Source organism: Dreissena polymorpha, chromosome 9 (genome assembly GCF_020536995.1).
Source record: "Dreissena polymorpha isolate Duluth1 chromosome 9, UMN_Dpol_1.0, whole genome shotgun sequence".
Lineage (NCBI taxonomy): Eukaryota > Metazoa > Mollusca > Bivalvia > Myida > Dreissenidae > Dreissena > Dreissena polymorpha.
Window position 1 is genome coordinate 83,865,864 of NC_068363.1, and position 21,142 is coordinate 83,887,005.

Below are 21,142 nucleotides of genomic sequence, written 5' to 3' on the forward strand. Positions count from 1 at the left end.
TATAGAAAACCATGTAAATCCCATTGTAAAATGTCCGGAACCAATACCCCTCTCAGATCACAAACAATGTTGGGCCTCATTCAGTACATGTAAATCATGTATCTCGTCTTTAACATACATTGTTGACATGTTTTATCAATATCACAAAATTGTTCTTTCGTGAAAAAAAAACATACAAACAAAATAATTACGTAATATAAAATAGATGTTAACGAAGTGAGAGCCTATGGGAGAATTACTACACACAACCTAAAACTTTATCACGATTTCCTCGTGCAAAACCTGACCAATAGAAATCGCTTATATTTCACTATAAACTTGTTATAACGCGTAACACAACATTTCACACTATACGTCGATAAATAAATATAACTAACACGACAGCCTATACCGATACATCGTACAGCGCTTACACGCACGTTTCCACATCTCGTGTTTAACAAGCCACAGCGGCTTCTATAAGACATGCACGATAACCGCTGTACGACTCAGCGCATACTCATTAACGAGTAATCTCCCTCCTTTGAATAGAGGGTTAAGTTTAACAAACAGCATAAGTCATTTAGGCAAGCGCCTTTATCATGATATAGTTATAATGATAACCGAAATAACCTCCCTCGGTAAATAACACATGACGATTTAATATATCATGATTCTTTTAGTAACTCCGGCAGCAATAAAACCTCTCCCACCAAGACGTCAGGAAGCGCGTTTTATCATCTTCATGACTCTGAAAGAACAGATATTCAATTATTAACACACAATTCGTGTTGATAAAAAGTTCAACTTAAGAACACGCATTCAAAAAACCAAGCACGTGCTCAAGCGATAACAGAAATCTGTTATCCATGCGGAGGATTTTGCCGCTTCCGACGGCGACCACGTGTCATGCACTACACCGCTGGGCATTTCAAGCTCATATCCTGCTAAACCAGTGCTGCTAGCGTCAATTCTATTACAGCCATGGCTTACTGCGAATGATCTTACATTTAAACTTTGTAAATGTTCTCCAAATCGAAAGTTGAACCTTACTTTCTTCAGACGTATTAATGTAAAAGTTCCAAAGTTTGGCTTTATGTATGTCTATGTTTAAACACGTAGTGATAATTTGAGATACCGTCCCGAGATTAATACCCATAGATATAATTTGACGCACAAACCTAGCAATTGTTTAGCACATAGACATAGTTCAACATTTTTAAATAATCTTAGCGTCTGTAAAATTTAATCGGCTTTACACCCCGATATAAACATGGAGCTCTAGGCATGATTTGTCAAATTTGGGCATCAAGCGGGATAACAACAAATCTGACTTAATTTCTCATGACATAATTATTGTATGTCTTTACGATGCCAATATCATCATCTGATCAATCTTCTCAACCAATACCTAAATAATGTGTAGGTATGTGTATGGCTGAACAATATCCACAAAATGATATGCAGGCGTAATATCAAAATTAATCATCCAACAATCTTTTTGAACGGATTTTTATAACCATTCTGAATATTGTCTAAAATGAATCAGTTAGATCCAATATCTTTCCAAAACTTAAATTGATTTTTCAACTTGCGTTTAATCAGTATTTCTAAATGGCTTTGTTCGTACTCAATATAGCTGTCATGAAATATGTCCTGACTGTAAGCAAAGATACCAGTAAACAATGAATACTCATCTTTTAAATCTATATCTGTTGTAACGGGATTCTGCGAGCTGTGGCTACTGTTTGGTAGGGACGTCCGGCTGCGGGAACCGCCGGGTGTACAGACAGTTGTATTCGAAGTGTGTGATTTTTGCACAAGCGAAACAGGGACCATTTCCGTCTTTTGCATTTCCCTTCATGTAGTGTTTCCGCCACGTTGCAAGCTTTCGGAAGTAACGGCAGCTGACGGCTTTTGAAGTGCTTCTTATTCACGACTGTTTCGACTCGGCTGATGATCCTATATTCTGCTAACGCACTTCTACTTAAAAGTTCCATACTTAAACTATTCAAGTCCAATTTTTCAAGAAAAGAACAATCATCGCTAGACCGCGTGGTTATGTTCAAAAACCAAGTTAACGTAGTGAAAAAATAACGTGTGTATCGATCAGTCAATCCCAACGCTGAATGACTGAACGGATTAACTCGGCCACGAGGAAAACGCTCTCTTACAGAGCCACCTATCGGATCTACATTGACAAGGGAAAGTAGTTTTCGTCTAATTCGCACGTGCTCAAACGACGAAAACAATATTAATCGGCGTGTGAACGGATACTTTTACACGATTTACTCGTGATACCCGCCAAAACAATTCATGTTAATGTTTGTATACACCATGTCACTCTCTTATATGATTCGACGTAAAACAAGTGGCAACATTTTAAGCCGTTTGAGACAATAACAGATGTCAAGGAATATTATAAACGAAAGGGCCATAGTGTATGCGTTGTGTCATCACATCGCATTTAATTTGGTATCCATCCAAGGGGAGGTGGATGTCCAAACCAGGAAAACAGTAAAGTTTCAAAAAAGACTGTACGATTGCCACTTGAGATGTCGTCAGAAAGATTGACACTGTGATAATGATGAGTTGAATCCTCCATGACCGGCACTGGATTACACGCGATGTACCTCTTGGCTTATACATGTGTATGCTTTCTTAACAAATGTGCTGTGCATTTGCTAAATAAATGACAACCATTTCAAGAAACAACGCACTCGAGCTTGTTAGATCTGGAAATGAGATCTAACAATAAGAACTGAAAAATCTTGGTTAAAGTGATATTATGGACATTTTTCACTGTTGAATTGAGCTGAAAAGAATAACAGGTCAAAAGAATTAGTTAAAATGTGGTAACTGACCAATTATCTACAACTCATCTTGCTACCAGTTGTTTATAAAAAAAACATATATTATTTCCGATATTTTACATGACTCACCCAGTCCTCTAAGCCGAAATGATCCGTAAAACAAAATTGTGTCTTTGAGTCGTATGGACGAATCTGCATGAAAACTACATTTAGACTCACATCGTACATCGAATCATTTCTGTCGTCAGTTGTCAAAACGAAAGTACGGTAGATATTCAAATGGATTATTTTTTCTCTTTCAGGGATATTGTTTTAGTATGTTGATGCTGCATTAACAAATATAAGTGTATATGAAGTGAAAACAACAAAAATAAACAACGGTTGCGATAGATACCTATATACTGTTAGATGCCCATAATATCACTTTAAAGGGATCTTTTCAAGCTTTGGTAAATTGACAAAATTGAAAAAAGTTGTTTCAGATTCGTAAGTTTTCGTTTTAGTTATGATATTTGTGAGGAAACAGTAATACTGAACATTAACCATGCTCTAATATAGCCATTATATGCATCTTTTGACGATTTTAAAACCTAAAAATTATAAAGCGTTGCAACGCGAAACGATTGAATAATTTGGAGAGTTCTGTTTTTGTCGTTAAATTTTGTGAAACTACGAAGATTGCTTATATAGCGTATAAAATACATCACAAATGTGTACTCGGCGGAATAGCTCAGTACGCTAAAGCGTTTTTACTTCAGGACTCTGGCAGGACTCCAGGGGTCACTGGTTCGAAACCTGCTCCGGGCAATGTTCTTTTCCTTTTTTTATTTTTTTTCTTGATTTTTTACTGGAGCTTTTACGATCCAATGTTTACATTTATCAATATAAAGCATTTAATGAATAAGTTAAAAAAATGCCAAAATCTGTGAAAAGGCCCCTTTAACATAGAAGGCAATTTTTGTATGGACGCGAAATAAGGAAGGCTGCGGTGTAGGCTACGTTGCACATGATGATGAAAGTCCACGCTGACTATAACAAAGACCGTGTGTTGAAACCCTTTGTCAACAAAACATTACCAAAGATGGTCTTTGGTCGTCAACAAGAAATGGTATCCCATTAGGATTCGGCTTGTGGTCACACTGCCAAAAAAACACGCATTTCGTCATGAAGAATCGTGCTAAGAATTTAAAGCCATCTGACTTAAGTCCAAAAAAGCTCTTTTTGTGATGCCATGGACTATGCAAAATGGGCTTATCCTCAACAGACGACTGAAGAAACGCCACTTGGATATCCCTGGCCATAATATGGCTCCTTAAGGTAGCGCACCTCTAATGATTTCCCGCGATTTCTTCGAAGGTTGAAGAGCCTACTATTAGGTGCCGTAGCCTATTGGTTAAGGCGATAGACTAGAAATCTTTTGGGATATTCCCGCGCAGGTTCGAATCCTGCCGACGACGTATACTTTTTTGCGACGCGTTTTATTTATTTTCTAACGTAATTTGATTTAATATGGCATATAAGCTATATTTATTGTTAAATATGATGCAAATTTTATGCACATTCTTCAATTATTAAAATTAAACAAAGTTATGACGAAATTGGGTGATTTACTGTTGAAAATACGAACCATGCATGTTGCATTTTTATTTTTATTTCAAAAAGTAAACGGTAAATCTGTCTATTTCTTGGTATTTTAGCTGTATATAGTGTTTCTATAAAAACTAAGTTTAAAATATGACTTAAATGATACTATTTTGAATTTTATGACACTTTGTTTTTAACCGACCCCATTTTTACTTGGCTGAAATCACTGACATTTCATGGCGCTCTTCCTTAGATAAAAATTTGTAAGAAATAAATGTCTGTAAAAGAATACTTATTTCATCTTGTTTAAACTTTAAACACCTTTACAGCATCTGTACACACCAACTGCATGCCCATATTTGGAAATTTGAATGAATTATGGAACTTTTATATACCCCAGTGGTGAAAATAAACTGGACAAAAGCCGAGCGTGGGGGTGGTTTTGAAAAAATCGGTATATTTTTTTAAAAAGCATGGAAAGCCTACCTACAAATTTGCATGTAGTTCAGTGAAATGATGCTGATTAAGAAAATAATTAATTAGATTATATTTGGATATGTGCCCATTAGAGGTGCGCTACCTTAAAATGACATCGCGGAGGTTGAACGCTCTTACATAAAAAGAACTGGCCATAGCATTTAAGCATTGTCTACAATTGCAATTGATCCAGATTGAACATCTTTTACAATGCTAATGCCGTAAATTAATTAAAACACTATTTTAACTTATAACGTTCTATATTGTTAAGATCTCGTTACACATTGCGTGTGATAGATTGTGCAGGAAGCAACACAGTTCAAGTTAAGAAAATCATGTATTGCAAAACAAAACATATTCAACGAATAACAAGTGTCTCAAACAAGTGTCAAACAATGACACAAAAATTCACAAGCTGACACCTTTAACAAAGTATACTAAGACATCTGTATAATATATTTTAAGTAAGTGTATAATAATATCTTCACAAAACGACATTGATAGACAAAGTACATCATAACGTTTTCCTACTATTTGACGAGAATCTGATATCGTCAATTATATCAAACATACCTTGTACCCTGAATTCCACAACTATGATACGTGTAAATGCATGCAACACAGAAAGTATGTTAGAAAATAGTGTGACTAACAATAATTACAATACAAGTCGATCAAACAATTTTAAACACTGATAATCAATCAAGTAACCCATATCAATAACATAGTCATACTTAAAAAAAATATTTAAAAAAAGCTAACGGTTGGTATCTTTATGTTGACATCCGATATTAATAATGAACAAGATGGTGCAATCAATAAACGTTAAACTCCCAATGGAAGCCGTGTCAGAATCAAATCATCGATCCATTTAAATAAGTTTTAGTCTGAATTAGGTCAATGTCAAGGTGAAAAAGAGGTCGGGGATGCGAGTTCGCTGGGTCTCGTATAAAGGTAAGAGAGCTTTTTAGTAAGTAGTGGTGAAATTAATGGAACGGACGACTGTGTGTTAATTCCTGACATCTAGATAAGTCGAAGTCAAAAAGAATGTTCATATCAAGGTCAAACGAAGTGAGGAGATTTTAGTGTGTTAAGAGTATTAATAGCTAATATCTATGCAAATATCAAGGCGTTGTAACATGGTATAGATGTTACACTAATATCAAGGCGTTGTAGCAAGCAGTATAGATGTTACACTAATATCAAGGCGTTGCAGCATGGTATAGATGTTACACTAATATCAAGGCGTTGCAGCAATGTATAGATGTTACACTAATATCAAGGCGTTGTAGCAAACGGTATAGATGTTACACTAATATCAAGGCGTTGTAGCAAGGTATAGATGTTACACAAAATGCGTCATTTTGGGTAAACCAGGTTTGGACTTTCTAAATTGGTCTTAGTCCTAAAAGAGGCCAAGTTCAAGGTCAACATTGGCTCAGATGATGTGGGTGTGTTGAGAGAGTGTCGATAGATAACATTGATGAAAATATCAACGCTTTGCACGACGCATCATTTATGTTATAGGAAACGTGTCATTAGTGGTTACAGACGGACGGATGGACAGAAGTACGAACGGACAGGTCAACCGCTTTATTACTTTCGGCATCAGTATTAAAAACCAATAAAACGGAATATCAAATAATGATACGAACTGACATAAGACTGCATGTAACAAACGTCTTAAATATAATAGATACTTGTCAAACGGACACAAATAATTGTTTCTTATGCCACGTTTCAAGAATACCAACACGGACCAGCCGAGTTATTCAATTCGCGTGTAATGCTCATCAACTTTGGTTAGGAACAACGTAAGTAGTGTCACGGACAAAAAGAAAATACTACCTGCCACAAACATAACAAATATATTGAAAACTTAACTGATGATTTATGAACGAAAAACAACAACTTCGTGTACATTAATTTGCCTAGTTTTTGCTGTTGAAGCATAACCCGGAGATCATTTAGGTTATAGGGGAAACACAACTGTTTTATGATTTGAAACATGTCAGTTCGGAATGATAATGAGATTTATATTTATTTTATAAAAACATACTTTGGTCGACATTGACGTATCTTGTACAAAATGTAGTTCAATCTCTGTACTAGAATATTGACACCCATACTAACATTTTACTCGCTACAGTAGTCCAATTATGTCAATGTACATGTATCTTAAAACAAATAGCACAAACACATGCGCCTTTCAAAATGCATAAAACATTAAAATATTACAAGAACAGATTACTCAATACTTCGAACTGCACGCATTATACGACGCTTCATGCACAAACCAAACATGGCCTAATACACAAACGAGAGCGCCGATAGGCTATCAAAAAGATTTATTTATGAAGAACAAGACTATTGCAAAGACTATTAATTAAAAGTCCCCTACCTCGCATCAAGCAGTAATATAATTGTCTCACTTTGTTTTCAAGAAACATAATTCTTTTTAGTTTGCCTTGTAGATGGTAATTTTCTAAAACTAACTCGCTTTTGCCATTAACATTATTGTTTTACGAACGAAATTTGTTTTAGTTTTTAAGAACGTTTTTTTCACGTAAAACGGTTTTAGAAAAATTCTCTAAAAAAGGTGTAAACAATCTTCCTTGAAGAAAATGTTAGAAAAAAGTTTCTAAATGAAAAAATGTAAGATTTACGAAATACTATATTAAATATCTATTTCGTCTGTCCAAGATCAGGGAAGGCTTGGAAAAGGACAACCGTTTCCCTGTGATTTTGAAATACGGTATTACAAAAGCCTATTTGCGTTGCAAAAAGACTAACCACAAGACGCGCCGTACACCAAACGCGTAAACATATGTGCAAGCAGTTAACCGCAGCATTAATTAGAACAGAATCCCATTAAACCGCAGTTCTTGCACGTGGACTATAATAGAGTACCTTGCACATACAATCCATTCGACGGACATATCAAGATCACACGTCTCCACAAACAAGTCGCAAACTTAGTCACAGATTCGAAGCAGACGCTGGCCCACAAAGCCAATTATTCAAGCAATAACGACGATCCGTTTAAAAGAAATAGCACATGATGTTGTGCTCTAAAAACGTTCTAACACATTTTTGTAAACGATTTTTAAATCGTCTCATTTTGTTCAATTTCAAACGCATCATTATCAAAAGAATGTGTTACTTTCTTGTCTTTCACACCTGTATATCTGTCTTTACTGCGATCCTTTCTAACATTTCCGTTGGCAGTCGGGTCATTCGAGTTTACTTTGACTGGCACATTAGTATCGTACGGCATAAACGGTTCTGGTTTCACCACGTCTTCTTTCAACTCGTTTTCACTTTCGGTGTTTTCTGCCAAGGAATTTTTATAACTGTCTCTTGACTCCATGTTTTCTTCGGCATATATAAAACGCTGTCTAAGCTTTGACATTGCAGCTCGTCGGAAGTCCATGCGGTCTTCATTGTCAGAAGCATCTTTGAAAAGAAGAGCATCATCCAATATAATTTAGGACATGTTTACACGAGATTAATCCAACAATTTTGATTCTTAGGTTGTTTGTCGATCAATTTGAAGCGTGTTAGGGTTCTTTTACGTTGTGCAAAAAGCCAAGTTTGAGACCGAGGAAGAGTTGTATATTTGGCGATACAATAATTTAAAACGACAATGATTTTTGTTTGTAACATACGTATTAGTTTGTCTTAGAACTAGTAAATTGTTTGCTCATTATATGTATATAGCGAGCTGTATAAGTTATGAACTGCCATTATTTATTTGTTTAAGTTCTCTTTTTTAAGAAGTATATGCCCTTTTTAATTGCATAGTCCCTTTAACGCCATTCGATGTTTTACAACCTAGACTGTAAAGGGGCCTTTTCACGTTTTGGTAAATTGACAAAATTGAAAAAGTTGTTTCAGAATCGCACATTTTCGTTTTAGTTATGATATTTGTGAGGAAATAGTAATACTGAACATTTACCATGCTCTAATATAGCCATTATATGCATCTTTTGACGATTTAAAAACCTGAAAATTATAAAGCGTTGCAACGCGAAACGATTGAATAATTTGGAGAGATCTGTTGGTGTCGTTATATTTTGTGAAACTACGAAGATTGCCAATATAAAGTACAAAATACGTCCGCCATACATACTTGGCAGGATGGCCGAGCGGTCTCATTGGTTTTTACTCCAGGACTCAAGGGGTCACTGGTTCGAGTCCTGCTGAGGGTTACTTTTTTTCTTTTCTTTTATTCTTGATTTTTTACTGGAGCTTTTAAGATCCCATGTTTACATTTATCAATATAAACATTTTATGACAAACTTCAAAACATGCCAAAATCTGTGAAAAGGCCCCTTTAATTAGGTTTGATTTCTTAATCAGCATTATCTGAGCCCCGTTCTAGGAATTCTGTACTGTACGCATGTGCAGTCCGCACAGGCTTATCAGGGACCACACTTTCCGCTTCTATGGGATTTTTGTATTAAGTTAGTATTTTCAAAACGAAAATCCAGTTTAGGCGGAAAGTGTCGTCCCTAATTAGCATTTGCGGATGGAAAGGCTTATCTTGGAGGCACTTTACGCACATGCATTAGGCCCAGTTTTCCCAGAACAAGGCTCATTTAATACAGACCACTCATGGTTCCCGTGGACATGCTTCGTTTGAACTGCGACAGGGACCTGTTCAGCTCAACAAGCTGTTGTTCCCGGCTCTTAAGCACGTTCAGCATCTCGTACCGGAAGCTGGAAATGTCCTGCTTAATCTCCTCAAAGTCGTCTGCAACACACATAAAGGGCAACACTATAATTCGTGTTACTTTTATCGTCTGGACACACATCTGGCTAAGTACAATTACTAGTCTGAGCGAAAATATGTTCAAGTCAGTTTCGTGAAAAATTGTATTAACTTCTATGTGAATGAATTCTGTATTAAAAACTTAACGTAATTTGCCTAGGTATTCGTTCTAGATTTGTCAATTGCGCATCAACCAAAACCAGAAACTAAGTCATGATCTAAGTCAGAAACTAAGTATCAGTACTTAGATAGAATGCATTGAATTATCATGACTAACATTTTGATGATTTTACTGCACCCAAAAATTGAAACCTATTTAATTGCATTCATTGAAATGTTTGAGAAGTGATAGTTGAAAGTAAAACTTGAATGAAAGTTTTACCTTCTCCGAGCTAGTTGTATCGATAAATTACCACACCTATAATCTCACCAGATTTTGTTCGCAATATCATCTCTCCACACCAAGAGCAGAACACTATCAAGTTGCAATGTCGTTTTCGTTTACTTTAGTATATGAGCATAAAGATGTTCGTTTGAACCATTATAAATGAAACGTTTTATGTTCCGCCTATTAACAAAAGTACATATTAAAATCAATAAAAACTAAATGTTTATTGAAAAGTTAATATATTTCATCAATCCTATTAGAATATTAAGTTTTATATTTGTCCTATTTACAAAAGTACATAATGTAATAAGTGGAAACTAATTTATCAAATTGGTTGTCAAATATCGTTTAAAGTTAAGCAATTTATAAAAATAATTTATAGACAATAAACTATAAAATAGAAAGCCATTTTAATCTAAAAAGTTGATTCTTTCAAAGACTTTTATCATCTGAGGCAATAATGCCGCAAAGAACATTTGATAGATCACTACTCTCAACGGTGTTACTAATGGCATATTAAAGCAAGCACTGAGAAGAGACAGCAGCCAATATCCACTGTTCACCTTCAGTGACTTCCGCCTCTCTCTGTATGTCGAAGATATAGCGCTGTATTATCCGCTGCATCACACGCTGGAACGGACATAAGAAAACACATGATGTACACTCTGGGAAATAGGGGCTTAAGACATGTGTGTAAAGCGTTGTCCCATATTAGCCTGTGCAGTCCAATCAGGCTTATTAGGGACGACACTTTCTACATAGACTGGATTTTCGGTTAATAGAGACTTCCTTTAATCGAAAAATTCCATACAAGCGGAAAGTGTCGTCTCTGATACCCTGTTTGTACTAGACAAGTGTCGTCTCTGATACCCTGTTTGTGCTAGACAATTGTCGTCTCTGATACCCTGTTTGTACTAGACAAGTGTCGTCTCTGATACCCTCTTTGTACTAGACAAGTGTCGTCTCTGATACCCTGTTTGTACTGCACAAGTGTCGTCTCTGATACCCTGTTTGTACTAGACAATTGTCGTCTCTGATACCCTGTTTGTACTAGACAAGTGTCGTCTCTGATACCCTGTTTGTACTAGACAAGTGTCGTCTTTGATACCCTGTTTGTACTGCACAAGTGTCGTCTCTTATACCCTGTTTGTACTAGACAAGTGTCGTCTCTGATACCCTGTTTGTACTGCACAAGTGTCGTCTCTGATACCCTGTTTGTACTAGACAAGTGTCGTCTCTGATACCCTGTTTGTACTAGACAAGTGTCGTCTCTGATACCCTGTTTGTACTGCACAAGTGTCGTCTCTGATACCCTGTTTGTACTAGACAATTGTCGTCTCTGATACCCTGTTTGTACTAGACAAGTGTCGTCTCTGATACCCTGTTTGTACTGCACAAGTGTCGTCTCTGATACCCTGTTTGTACTAGACAAGTGTCGTCTCTGATACCCTGTTTGTACTGCACAAGCTGATCTGTGATGCCACTTTACGAAAGCCATGTCCATCTAACCAAAGTTTCCCAGACCGAAGTTCAACTGTTCAATACGCAATACACTTAACGAGGTCGCGATATTAAAATATAGTTACAATACGAATACAAATCCGTTAGATGTATTATTGTATGAATGCATTTATAATTCATAGTGGCATTAATGTAAAAGCGACCAGTTTTTAAAAGGTTTATCTGTTCAACAACATATTGCACGTTCTAACAAAGATATACAAAATATGGCTGCATAACTTCAAAGCGTTGACAAATACATGTGCATTTGGGTATACATGTGTGTTGATCGTAAAGGAGTCAAACAAATGATTTGTGTTCGTGTTCAAAATATGTTACATTTTAAATATCATAGACACGATACTAATAACACCATAAAAATAAGCTTGACGCAACTTGCAAAGGCAAAGGCTCGAAATCGTCGTAAAATTTATGTTTCAAAATATTATTTTTAACACTAATGTCAGTCTACCTGGTAACCATTACTGTTGTCCATGAATCCAGGAATGCTGTTTCTCTGCACGTGTGCCTTCTGGGTACGTCTTGGCGGTGCCTTCTTGCCGTTGGCGTCTGTTGGCGTCACGTTCGCCTCGTACATTTCAACGGCAGACGGATCGGCTGAGACGAGGCCATTGGTGTTTGTGTTGCGAATGACGTGACTGGCCACTTGGGATACGCTACTGAAATCCTGTGACGTCAAAAAAATGATTTTATATTATCTGAAACACTATTTGAAGATTAATACTTGTTTCGTAATTTAGCTCAAAGTACGTATTAAACACGTATTGACTCAAACTTGAAGTGTGTTAATTGTGTTATGTGTTAATGCAGCAAAAACTGAACGAACACAAATTGTTCACATATTGTAGAGACGGATGGAGGTAATCAATGTTTAAAAACATTGCTTCAAAAACAACTTTTTAAACGCTATTCGTTGACATGAGTTCTAAGTAGTAAACTTATTTAAATACAATATTGGTCCCGTTAAGTAATATTAAGTAGGGACCGCAAATAGTTACCTCGACCCCGTTGGAGGCGAGCCCGGATATGTCCCCATTTAGCTCGTTTCCATAGGGATCCAGCTCGACAGGGGGCGGCTCGATGGTGTCCTCCTCTTTGTCGCAACAGTCGAACAACCACTCAAACATCGCCCGTGGCGCCCGCACAAGGTTCAGAGGTACAGGAAGTACCTCCCCGTCGCCCATGTACTCAAGGTACAGGATGCTCCTTGCAAACTTCCATTCAACGTCCGATTCTTCCTGTAATTATTTAATATAGTTTTTTAGTTCTTCTTCCATTAACAATTGATTCTTTTGATGAAATGTCGTTGAATCCGACGTGATTTATTGTATTGAGTCATACATGTTTTAAGGCGAAATGTACCGGAAGTGTTTTCTTAAATTCGGACAGACGTATGACTGTTAACGAACAAACGTTTATAGTTTTCACAAAATCGCTTCCCTCTATGACACGAAATAAATCAAATTAGACTCATTAACAAAATGTGTTTCCATCTTTGACAAAACCAAAATCAAAATTAACCCAGTTATGCCTAGTGGACTCTCCCATCTTTCTAAATCGGATCAATTTATTTCCGAAATTAGGGATGTCTAGTATATTTATTTCAATATTTAGAATATTTCTTACAGAAATTCCTTTAAGCAAACATGCGGTGTCTCATCTGGGTCTACGCTGTTTGCCAAGGCCTTGTTTTTAGACGCTAGGCATAAATAGGTTAAATAATTACATCCTTAAACAACCATTTCATGCAACTTTGATCATTAAATTCTTAGGTCGATCATATATAGACCGATAAATTAAAGCAGATAATTCAGACGAGCCTTGTAAAACAGAAAAAAGTCTGGAAGAAGCGAACCATCGTGGCGATGAGTTCTGGGACCATAATAGACGACTTGTCGCTATTTGCTTGAAGGAGCAGCCTGACATTGGGTCAAAGCTATGACATTGCTGAGTGTGCGCAAGTTAATAAGGTTACCAACCACTAAAGCTTGAAAGGAGCAGGCCACACATGATCATAGCTATGAACTTATTGGGTGCCCCTAAGTTCATATTGTAACCATCCACATTAGCTTGGAAGGAGCGGGCCATATCAAGATCACAGCTATGAACTTATTGAGTGCTCATTAGCTCATATCAACGTACTCAACGATATAGCTTGTGCGGAGCGGGCCATAAAAAGATCATATTGAATGCTGATATATTCATGTCGTAACCAACCGCCAAAGCATAGAAGGAGCGCATTATTAAATGATCATATAATACATATGAATATCTTGTATTTTCATAAGTTCATATTATAGCTAACCGCTGTTGAGTGAAGAAACGTGGAGTCACAAGATCAAAGCTATGAATGTATTGAGTATTCATAAGTTCCTATTGAAACCAGCCGTTTACTCACCGCAATAGCCTGAAAAGAGCGGGCCATCATGGCGATGAGCATGTTAATGAGCACAGTGACCATGATGAAGTTGTAGACACCGTACAGGACGTAGCCGAAGTTCTCAGTGAGGGGGTTGTCGTACTTGCCAAGCGTCACTACGTTGGTTTCGCCGCGACCGAACACTGACCAGAACACCGACCGGAACGTTTTTACCGGGCTGCAGAAAGGTTCGAACATGAGCATGATTAAGAACTAAAATGTCATTGTAAGCACCGTCGATGTTCTTTAAAAGTAGCATTTCCGGTAACCACTAAAGTACAAATTACCCAATGGGCCTCATTCATGAAGATCATAGATGAATATCAATGTTATTTTGTCATTTAGTTGGTAGAACGCAATAATTTTCATACAGAAATATAAATATAAAATATATGGTGGAAGATTACGTTTCTTGAAATATATCAGTAAATAAATGTAAAAGATAGTGAGAAGTTACCTATCTTCAAATGTACAAGCTGGCAGACGGCGTTATTCGTTCAAATTAACTTAACCTAAAGATTGCGGAAATGACAAAACACATTATAATCAAGGCTGTCTTAAGGTAACCAAGGTAACCTACTCTCCGAACGCCTCCTCAGCGGGCACTTTGAAGTCTCGCTTCTCGACCTCGATCTCGGAGCGGAGGTTGTAGTACCAGAAGATGTTGAGGAGGCCAACGATGAATGCCAGCCCCACCATGCCGATCAGACACAGGCATTTCACGATGTCCTGTGGGGGATAAAGAAACTTTAAACCTTTGTATTTATTATTATTGCATCGAAAGCTACATACCTATTTAAACGCTCTCGTTTGCTTACGGGGTTTAACCAGAACGTTGTGTCTTTTATGGACATCTAAAGAACTACCCCAAAGTTGGGATCGAACCCTTGACCTCCCGGTCGCTAAACTGACACAACGAAACAGCGGATGCATGCACAGAACCATAGGAACAAGAAGTGATGACATTGCTCGAACAGAGCACTGTGGGATTGTTTTAACAAGCTTGAAAGGTGGTATTCTTAAAATCACAACATATGTACCACTTATCAACACTTACAATTGGATAATTGATGCGAATATGAATGCGTTTAATAAAGATAAATAAGATGTGAATCGCTTCCCATGCAAAAGACTTGTGTGCATCAGGTTGTCTGATACACCTTATAAATAAATACAGAAGACTGTAAGGCGATACAAATGTGTGTAAACTTACAATATGAATTTCAAAAATGCTAATGCGTAGGGATTTTAATCTACGTGCGTGCGCGTGCGTGTTTGTGCGGACTGAATGCGTTATGATTATGGTACCTTAATCATCCTGCCGACAGATATCTGTAGCGGCCCCAGCGCGGCGTTGACCGGCAGGAAGTAGGAGATGCGCGAGAAACTGAGCACATTGGCGACCGCGAAGAGGCCCTCCGACAGATTGACGGGGTCCCAGGTGCTCCAGTAGAACCGGTCTGTGAGCAAATTGGGGTATTAATGATAAACATAAGCCTGTGGTTTACCAAATATACAGTAAGTTTCAGTTTACACTCATTAAATCATCGAAATCCTAAGGCTTGTTGAAACCATATCGAGTCCGTTTCCTGGGTAGAACCGGTACTTGGTGTTATTTGGTAGATCTTAAGAACGCTCCAACTGTTGGGATCGAACCCATTAACTATCGGTCGCTAGGCGGACAACATATTCACTACGCACCGGCGACCACAAAATGAAGATGAACAGTTAGATACGCTATGCATACCCTATACGATTTTAAATCACGCATGCATCCTCCCTTTGAAAACAAAGACTATTTACATTATACCAGATACCCCGTCAAACAATCAAGCCCCAGCTCTCTGAACTGTAAATCACTTCTCACAAAGAGGTAATAGTATGCTATCGTTTTGACTCGGTATAAGTATGCTAGATTTTCCGTAGCTGTTTGTGATTGTTGAATATATTGACTTGAAAGCAGTTGTTCATTCACTGTTTGATAAACTCAAGTTACCGGCCACGATCCAGTAGAGGTTGTACTGAGTGGTGCTCGAGTCAGCCACGATTCGATTAACATCTGTTCTCTGTAGATAGGCGATCGCGAAGTGCACCTGAAAAAAAGTCGCATAGGCGTCACAGCGTTAATTGTCGCGAAAGTAAACTTTGTTTTTCGTCTTTAAATAAATGTTTGATATGAATAAACGTATAAATCAGCGATTATCGATTTATATCCTTTTTTCAGCCGACCCTTTATCCAAATTTTTCATAAGTCCTCCTGTAGCGTTAATTTTATTTCAACATTTCAACACGAGCCTGTATTTAACCCATTTATGCCTAGCGTCTAAAAAAAGACCTTGGCAAACAGCGAGGATCCAGATGAGACGCCGCATGATGCGGCGTCTCATCTGGGTCTACGCTATTTGCTTAAAGCAATTTCTGTAAGAAAAATTCAAAATATAGAAATAAATATACTAGACATCACTAATTTTGGAAATAAATTGATCTAATTTAGAAGGATGGGAAATTCCACTAGGCATAAATGGGTTAATATTCTAGTTATGCGTTCTTGCAGTAGAGTACTATATCATAAACACGTGAATTGCGATGTTACAACAAATGATGCATTTGCAGCAAAATAAATGAAACCAATGTTGAAGTATGTATTCTGAGAAATTAAGGTGCCTGGAATGGATTAATTGAGCCGAGGTCTGCAAAAACTTGGCTTAATGAACGTGCTTAAAGTGTCATCTCAGAAAAGCCTAGACTGGAATTTCGTTGAGGAGAGACTTCCCTAGAACAAAACATTTTCTAAAAGCGGAACGTGACCTTCACAGGGCTAGTTTGGCACGACACTTTATGCATATGCGCTATACCCAGTCTTTCCAGAACGAGGCCCATTGGGACACGAATAACTAAACTGGTGAACTCAATACTTGTTAACACAGTATCTGTTGACAAATTGGACTAAAAGCGAAGGTTCCCATGGTTCCTATACTTCGATTGTTAGGACACTCACCCTGATATATTTAAGCGCGAACGAGGTGACGCGCACCACGTGTTATCACGCCTACAGACACTCACCTTAAACATGACGAGATATTTGAGCGCGAACGAGGTGACGTATACCACGAGCATGGTGTAGTCCATCAGGTTGTAGAGGGAGGCACAGTAGGAGCTCACCCCTTCGTGATAGATCTGTACGCACTCGTGGTACCAGAAACCTACACGCATACGAACACGTGGTAAGAATCTGGGAAAACTTGGCTTAATGCACGAGCGTTTAGTGTCACAACCATCACAGGCTAATAAGGAACGTCATCTAATCATTTCGCTACATTACATATATGTATTTATTATACATGTACATTACGGTCTTTAAGACAAGGGGCATGAGATGAATTGACGTTCTGAATCTATATGCCTTTTGAAATATGTGTGTGTTCAATAAATCATTGTTCAATAATCGGTGCTTTCAATTCATGATATTAGCCTCGTTCTGACAACACTGGGCTAAATGCACGTTCGTAAAGTGTCATACAAGATCAGCCTGTTTAGCCCTTACATTTAAGCGGAAAGTGTCGTCCAACATTAGCCTGTTCGCACTGCACAGGTTAATCTGGGACGACATTTTACGCACATGCATTTAGTCCAGTTTTCCCAGAACGAGGCTCATATATACCTGCCTTCATTCTTGACGATGCGAACAGCATCGTCCAAGGTATCATAACCTTGTTTTTTTTTCACAATTGCGACCTATGTAAAAGACCGAGCCAGTCCGATTGAGATAACTCGATTTTTCAGTTACTTCCCTTTTGCATTCGCCACTGCGTAGGAGATTGCTCGTCATTGATAACATTCTCCTAGCAGAGTTGTCGTTCGTGTTTCAACATTCAACAATGGCCGCCACCATGAGAGTCTCGATTCAAAACTTTCTTACTGCATAAATTGGCTTGTTTCGCTATTTAGAAGCTGTCATTTAGGATATATGAATTATTTATTCACTAAATCTCCGCTTATGACAACAATAGTTGGAATTCGAAGGATATATACTCGATGTGAATGAAGGACTTTCTGGATCGTAACAGCTTGACACGGCAAAACTGGCATACTGGAATTTTTAGTTATCAATATAAGTCACATTGTGCTTTATAAATTGTATTCGAGCATTTTGCGACTTATTGAATGACTATGATACCCGATATCAACATTTCATCGGGGATTTGCAGATCACCAAGCTGTCCTGAAATTCAACATTGATTTCAAACTCTTTACTGGTTTGTATACTCTTTCTTAGTGTAAGTACTTTTTATCATTTTAAAGTTAAATGAACTGTGTCACAGTAAAAGAGACATTAAGGCGATTGTGGCCAGTTTGGATCTAGATCAGCCTGCAGTCGCTTGAAAGCTGTTTGCTTAAAAGCGTTTTTTCTGACAATAACAAATAATTTAATTGGATACTGATTTGACTGCGCTTTTTCCGTGACCTGGCTCAAATAATAGAATTGTCATTAATCAAATTATTTATTTCGAACATTAATCAATTGTTTTTCTTGTCCCTCGGGATCAATGACTCCAGCACTTTCCTGTTGAGAATTGAATACTGCTAAAGGCGATGCTAGGGGGCGTGAGAGATGTTGCACCTTCCAGTATCGCTCGATTGTTCATTGTCGGCTCGGGTACTACGTACATGTACCCCGGGTACTCTTAAGTATACTTACATGTATCCCGGGTACGGTAAATATACTAAAATGTACCCGGGAAATTTAACCCTAAATCAGTTGTTGTCGACTATTTTTTGTAATAATTATATATACACATCAGGGCTTAACACTCACTTTTTTTCAACTAGCCCGTTCGGGCTAGTAAATGCAGAACCTACTAGCCCTGACCAAACTTTCATGTGCCCTGACCCAAGTATTATAAAAACCTTTATATTTATCATTCAACTTGTATTTTCTTGTGCTTGGAGATTCGCAATTATGATTAAATAATTCTTATTAGCTTGCCTTACTAATGCTATTGAATTCAATATTCATCTATTTAAGACATCTATTTGTAATCTTCACGCCATTTCTGGAGAAATTTTCTTGTTTTTTTATTTCCTCATACTGTCTCTTACTTTCCTCCTTCCCTTTTCTTTATGTATCCGAGGAACCCCCATCCCCACCCGTAAAGCCAAACTTAAACAACGACATGAACGTTAAAACCTTTTTTACATAGATGCCGGGTTACCGTCTTACAAGAAATGGTAAGTGAATCTTAGCAAAATAACGTGTTACGGTAGTTGTTACAATTGTACAGGGTTAACTCTCTACTAAAAGCCGGGATCGACCATTAATATTAGTTTTGCTAATTGAATTGCGTAAAAAATATTGTCAAAACACTTCTAATCTAAATAAAGTCTCTATCTTCCTCTAAATGGATTTATTAATCGTCTAAAGGATGGAATAACTTTTCCATAATGACAAACATTAAAATTATTTAAAATTGATAAATAACTATTAATTTTATAGTTACTTTGTGTTAATGTCGAGTTTTATACCTTCATCATTCCGGACGATCCTGGGCGATCCCGGCTTTTAGTTTCAAACGTATTTTCATTGAGAAAACACGTCACTTCGAGGAAACCAATCAAAAACCGTGTCTAGCGGCATTCCGTTTAAAAATAGGTACTGACGTGTTTTACCAGGAAAACCGCCGGGGATTTTCTGAATTGTCGGCCTCTTTTTGATTGCAATCAGAGGGTTCCGAATCTATTTCGAGATAGGATCCGTTTGTTGTCTCCGAACTCACTCTGGGATTTAATTGTCATCTGATCGTACTGTATTAAGATTTTTGCATCTTTGAAAAGCTTATTTAAAACGCAGTTTATTGATATAGAACATATAATCCCGCCCAAAATACACACGACCGGTCGGGCAAGTTCCTGGGACATTGGCTAGCCCGGACCAAGGTACGGGCAGTGAATGTCGTTCGGACGTGCCTTAGTGTTAAGCCCTGCACATTTATGTCAATTTTCTGTAGAATGGCCTCTATATTATCGGAACACATACTCAAAAAGCATGTTGATGCAGTGTTTTTTTTAAGAGAAGTGTGTTTAAGATAATCGGTTGCGCGTTTTACGACATCGGATTTTGGGCGCGAATACAACTCGGGTACAGTCTAATATGGACCGAGTACAATTACGTTTATTTACCGTACCTGGGGTACATGTAAGTATACTTAGAGTACCCAGGGTACATGTAAGTATACTTAAGAGTACCCGGGGTACATGTAAGTAGTACCAGAGCCGACAATGTCCAATCGAGCTCCATTATCCCTCATGAACCGACTCAAAAAACCGAGTCGGCAATATTTGACTTAATTTTTGGTTTGGTTGCTCTCGAGGGATCGAAAATTTCAGAATCTTCCTAAAAGCCCTACGGGTTTGATCCCCAGAAGCGACATTGAAAACTAGCATACTTTGTTATCTAAAAGGCTGCTAAACCTGATATACAATGATAATGTGAATTTTCTCTCACATGATGTTCATCAGTCATATTATATAAAAACTTACAGCAGTAGTAAACAACTGGACAATAATTAATGAACGCATCTTTCATTTGTCTTTGACACTTTCATTTTGACATGGCCTAGATTTAAATATGTGACTGGACTTTACCAGCACTCTTGTAACAGAGCTAAAGTTTAAATGTACCATTGAAGATCACCTAAATCCAGATTTGCTATTATAGACGTGTGGAAAGTTTTAAGGGTGTGGCAAGTAAGCAAAAATTGGTCATTACCCAGAGGCCACAACTGATCTATGACTGTATTAAAACAAGAAAAATCAGTGCCTGATTTAGATTTCCTTAGATAGTTCAATAAAAACCAATTTCATAAGCCTGGTAACAGTTTAACGGTAATGCTACCAATGTGTCACACCAGGGCCTTGAATTTGAAATCTAGGACATGCATGGTCATTTCTTCATGAAATCAGGACAAAAAAATGTATTTAAAGTCCTAAATTGACCTGGCTATAGTTCTCAGATTATTATAAGCTCAATCAGTATATTTATATCATTATTTATGCTTTGTGTATTGTAAACATATACACAATCAGGCAGTTACATGATAGCAATAAAAAATATCAAAGCTACCCATACTATAAAGGTCATTGACAAAGCCTATGGTCAAAATGTGAACACATTGAGTGTAATCGCCCTC

At 37.5% G+C, this 21,142-nt stretch overlaps 1 protein-coding gene across 1 annotated transcript in view; it reads right to left on the bottom strand.

Moving 5' to 3' along the window:
• Positions 1 to 5,345: 5,345 nt before the first annotated feature.
• The window catches only part of LOC127846230 (short transient receptor potential channel 6-like), a 55,944-nt gene continuing 40,147 nt past the window's right edge, over positions 5,346 to 21,142 (bottom strand). The window contains 10 exon segments of the mRNA XM_052377399.1: positions 5,346 to 8,309; positions 9,466 to 9,609; positions 10,579 to 10,645; positions 11,988 to 12,203; positions 12,535 to 12,774; positions 13,935 to 14,133; positions 14,536 to 14,684; positions 15,264 to 15,415; positions 15,952 to 16,048; positions 17,019 to 17,158. Coding sequence (XP_052233359.1) covers positions 7,960 to 8,309; positions 9,466 to 9,609; positions 10,579 to 10,645; positions 11,988 to 12,203; positions 12,535 to 12,774; positions 13,935 to 14,133; positions 14,536 to 14,684; positions 15,264 to 15,415; positions 15,952 to 16,048; positions 17,019 to 17,158 — 1,754 coding nt within the window. The 3' untranslated portion in view covers positions 5,346 to 7,959.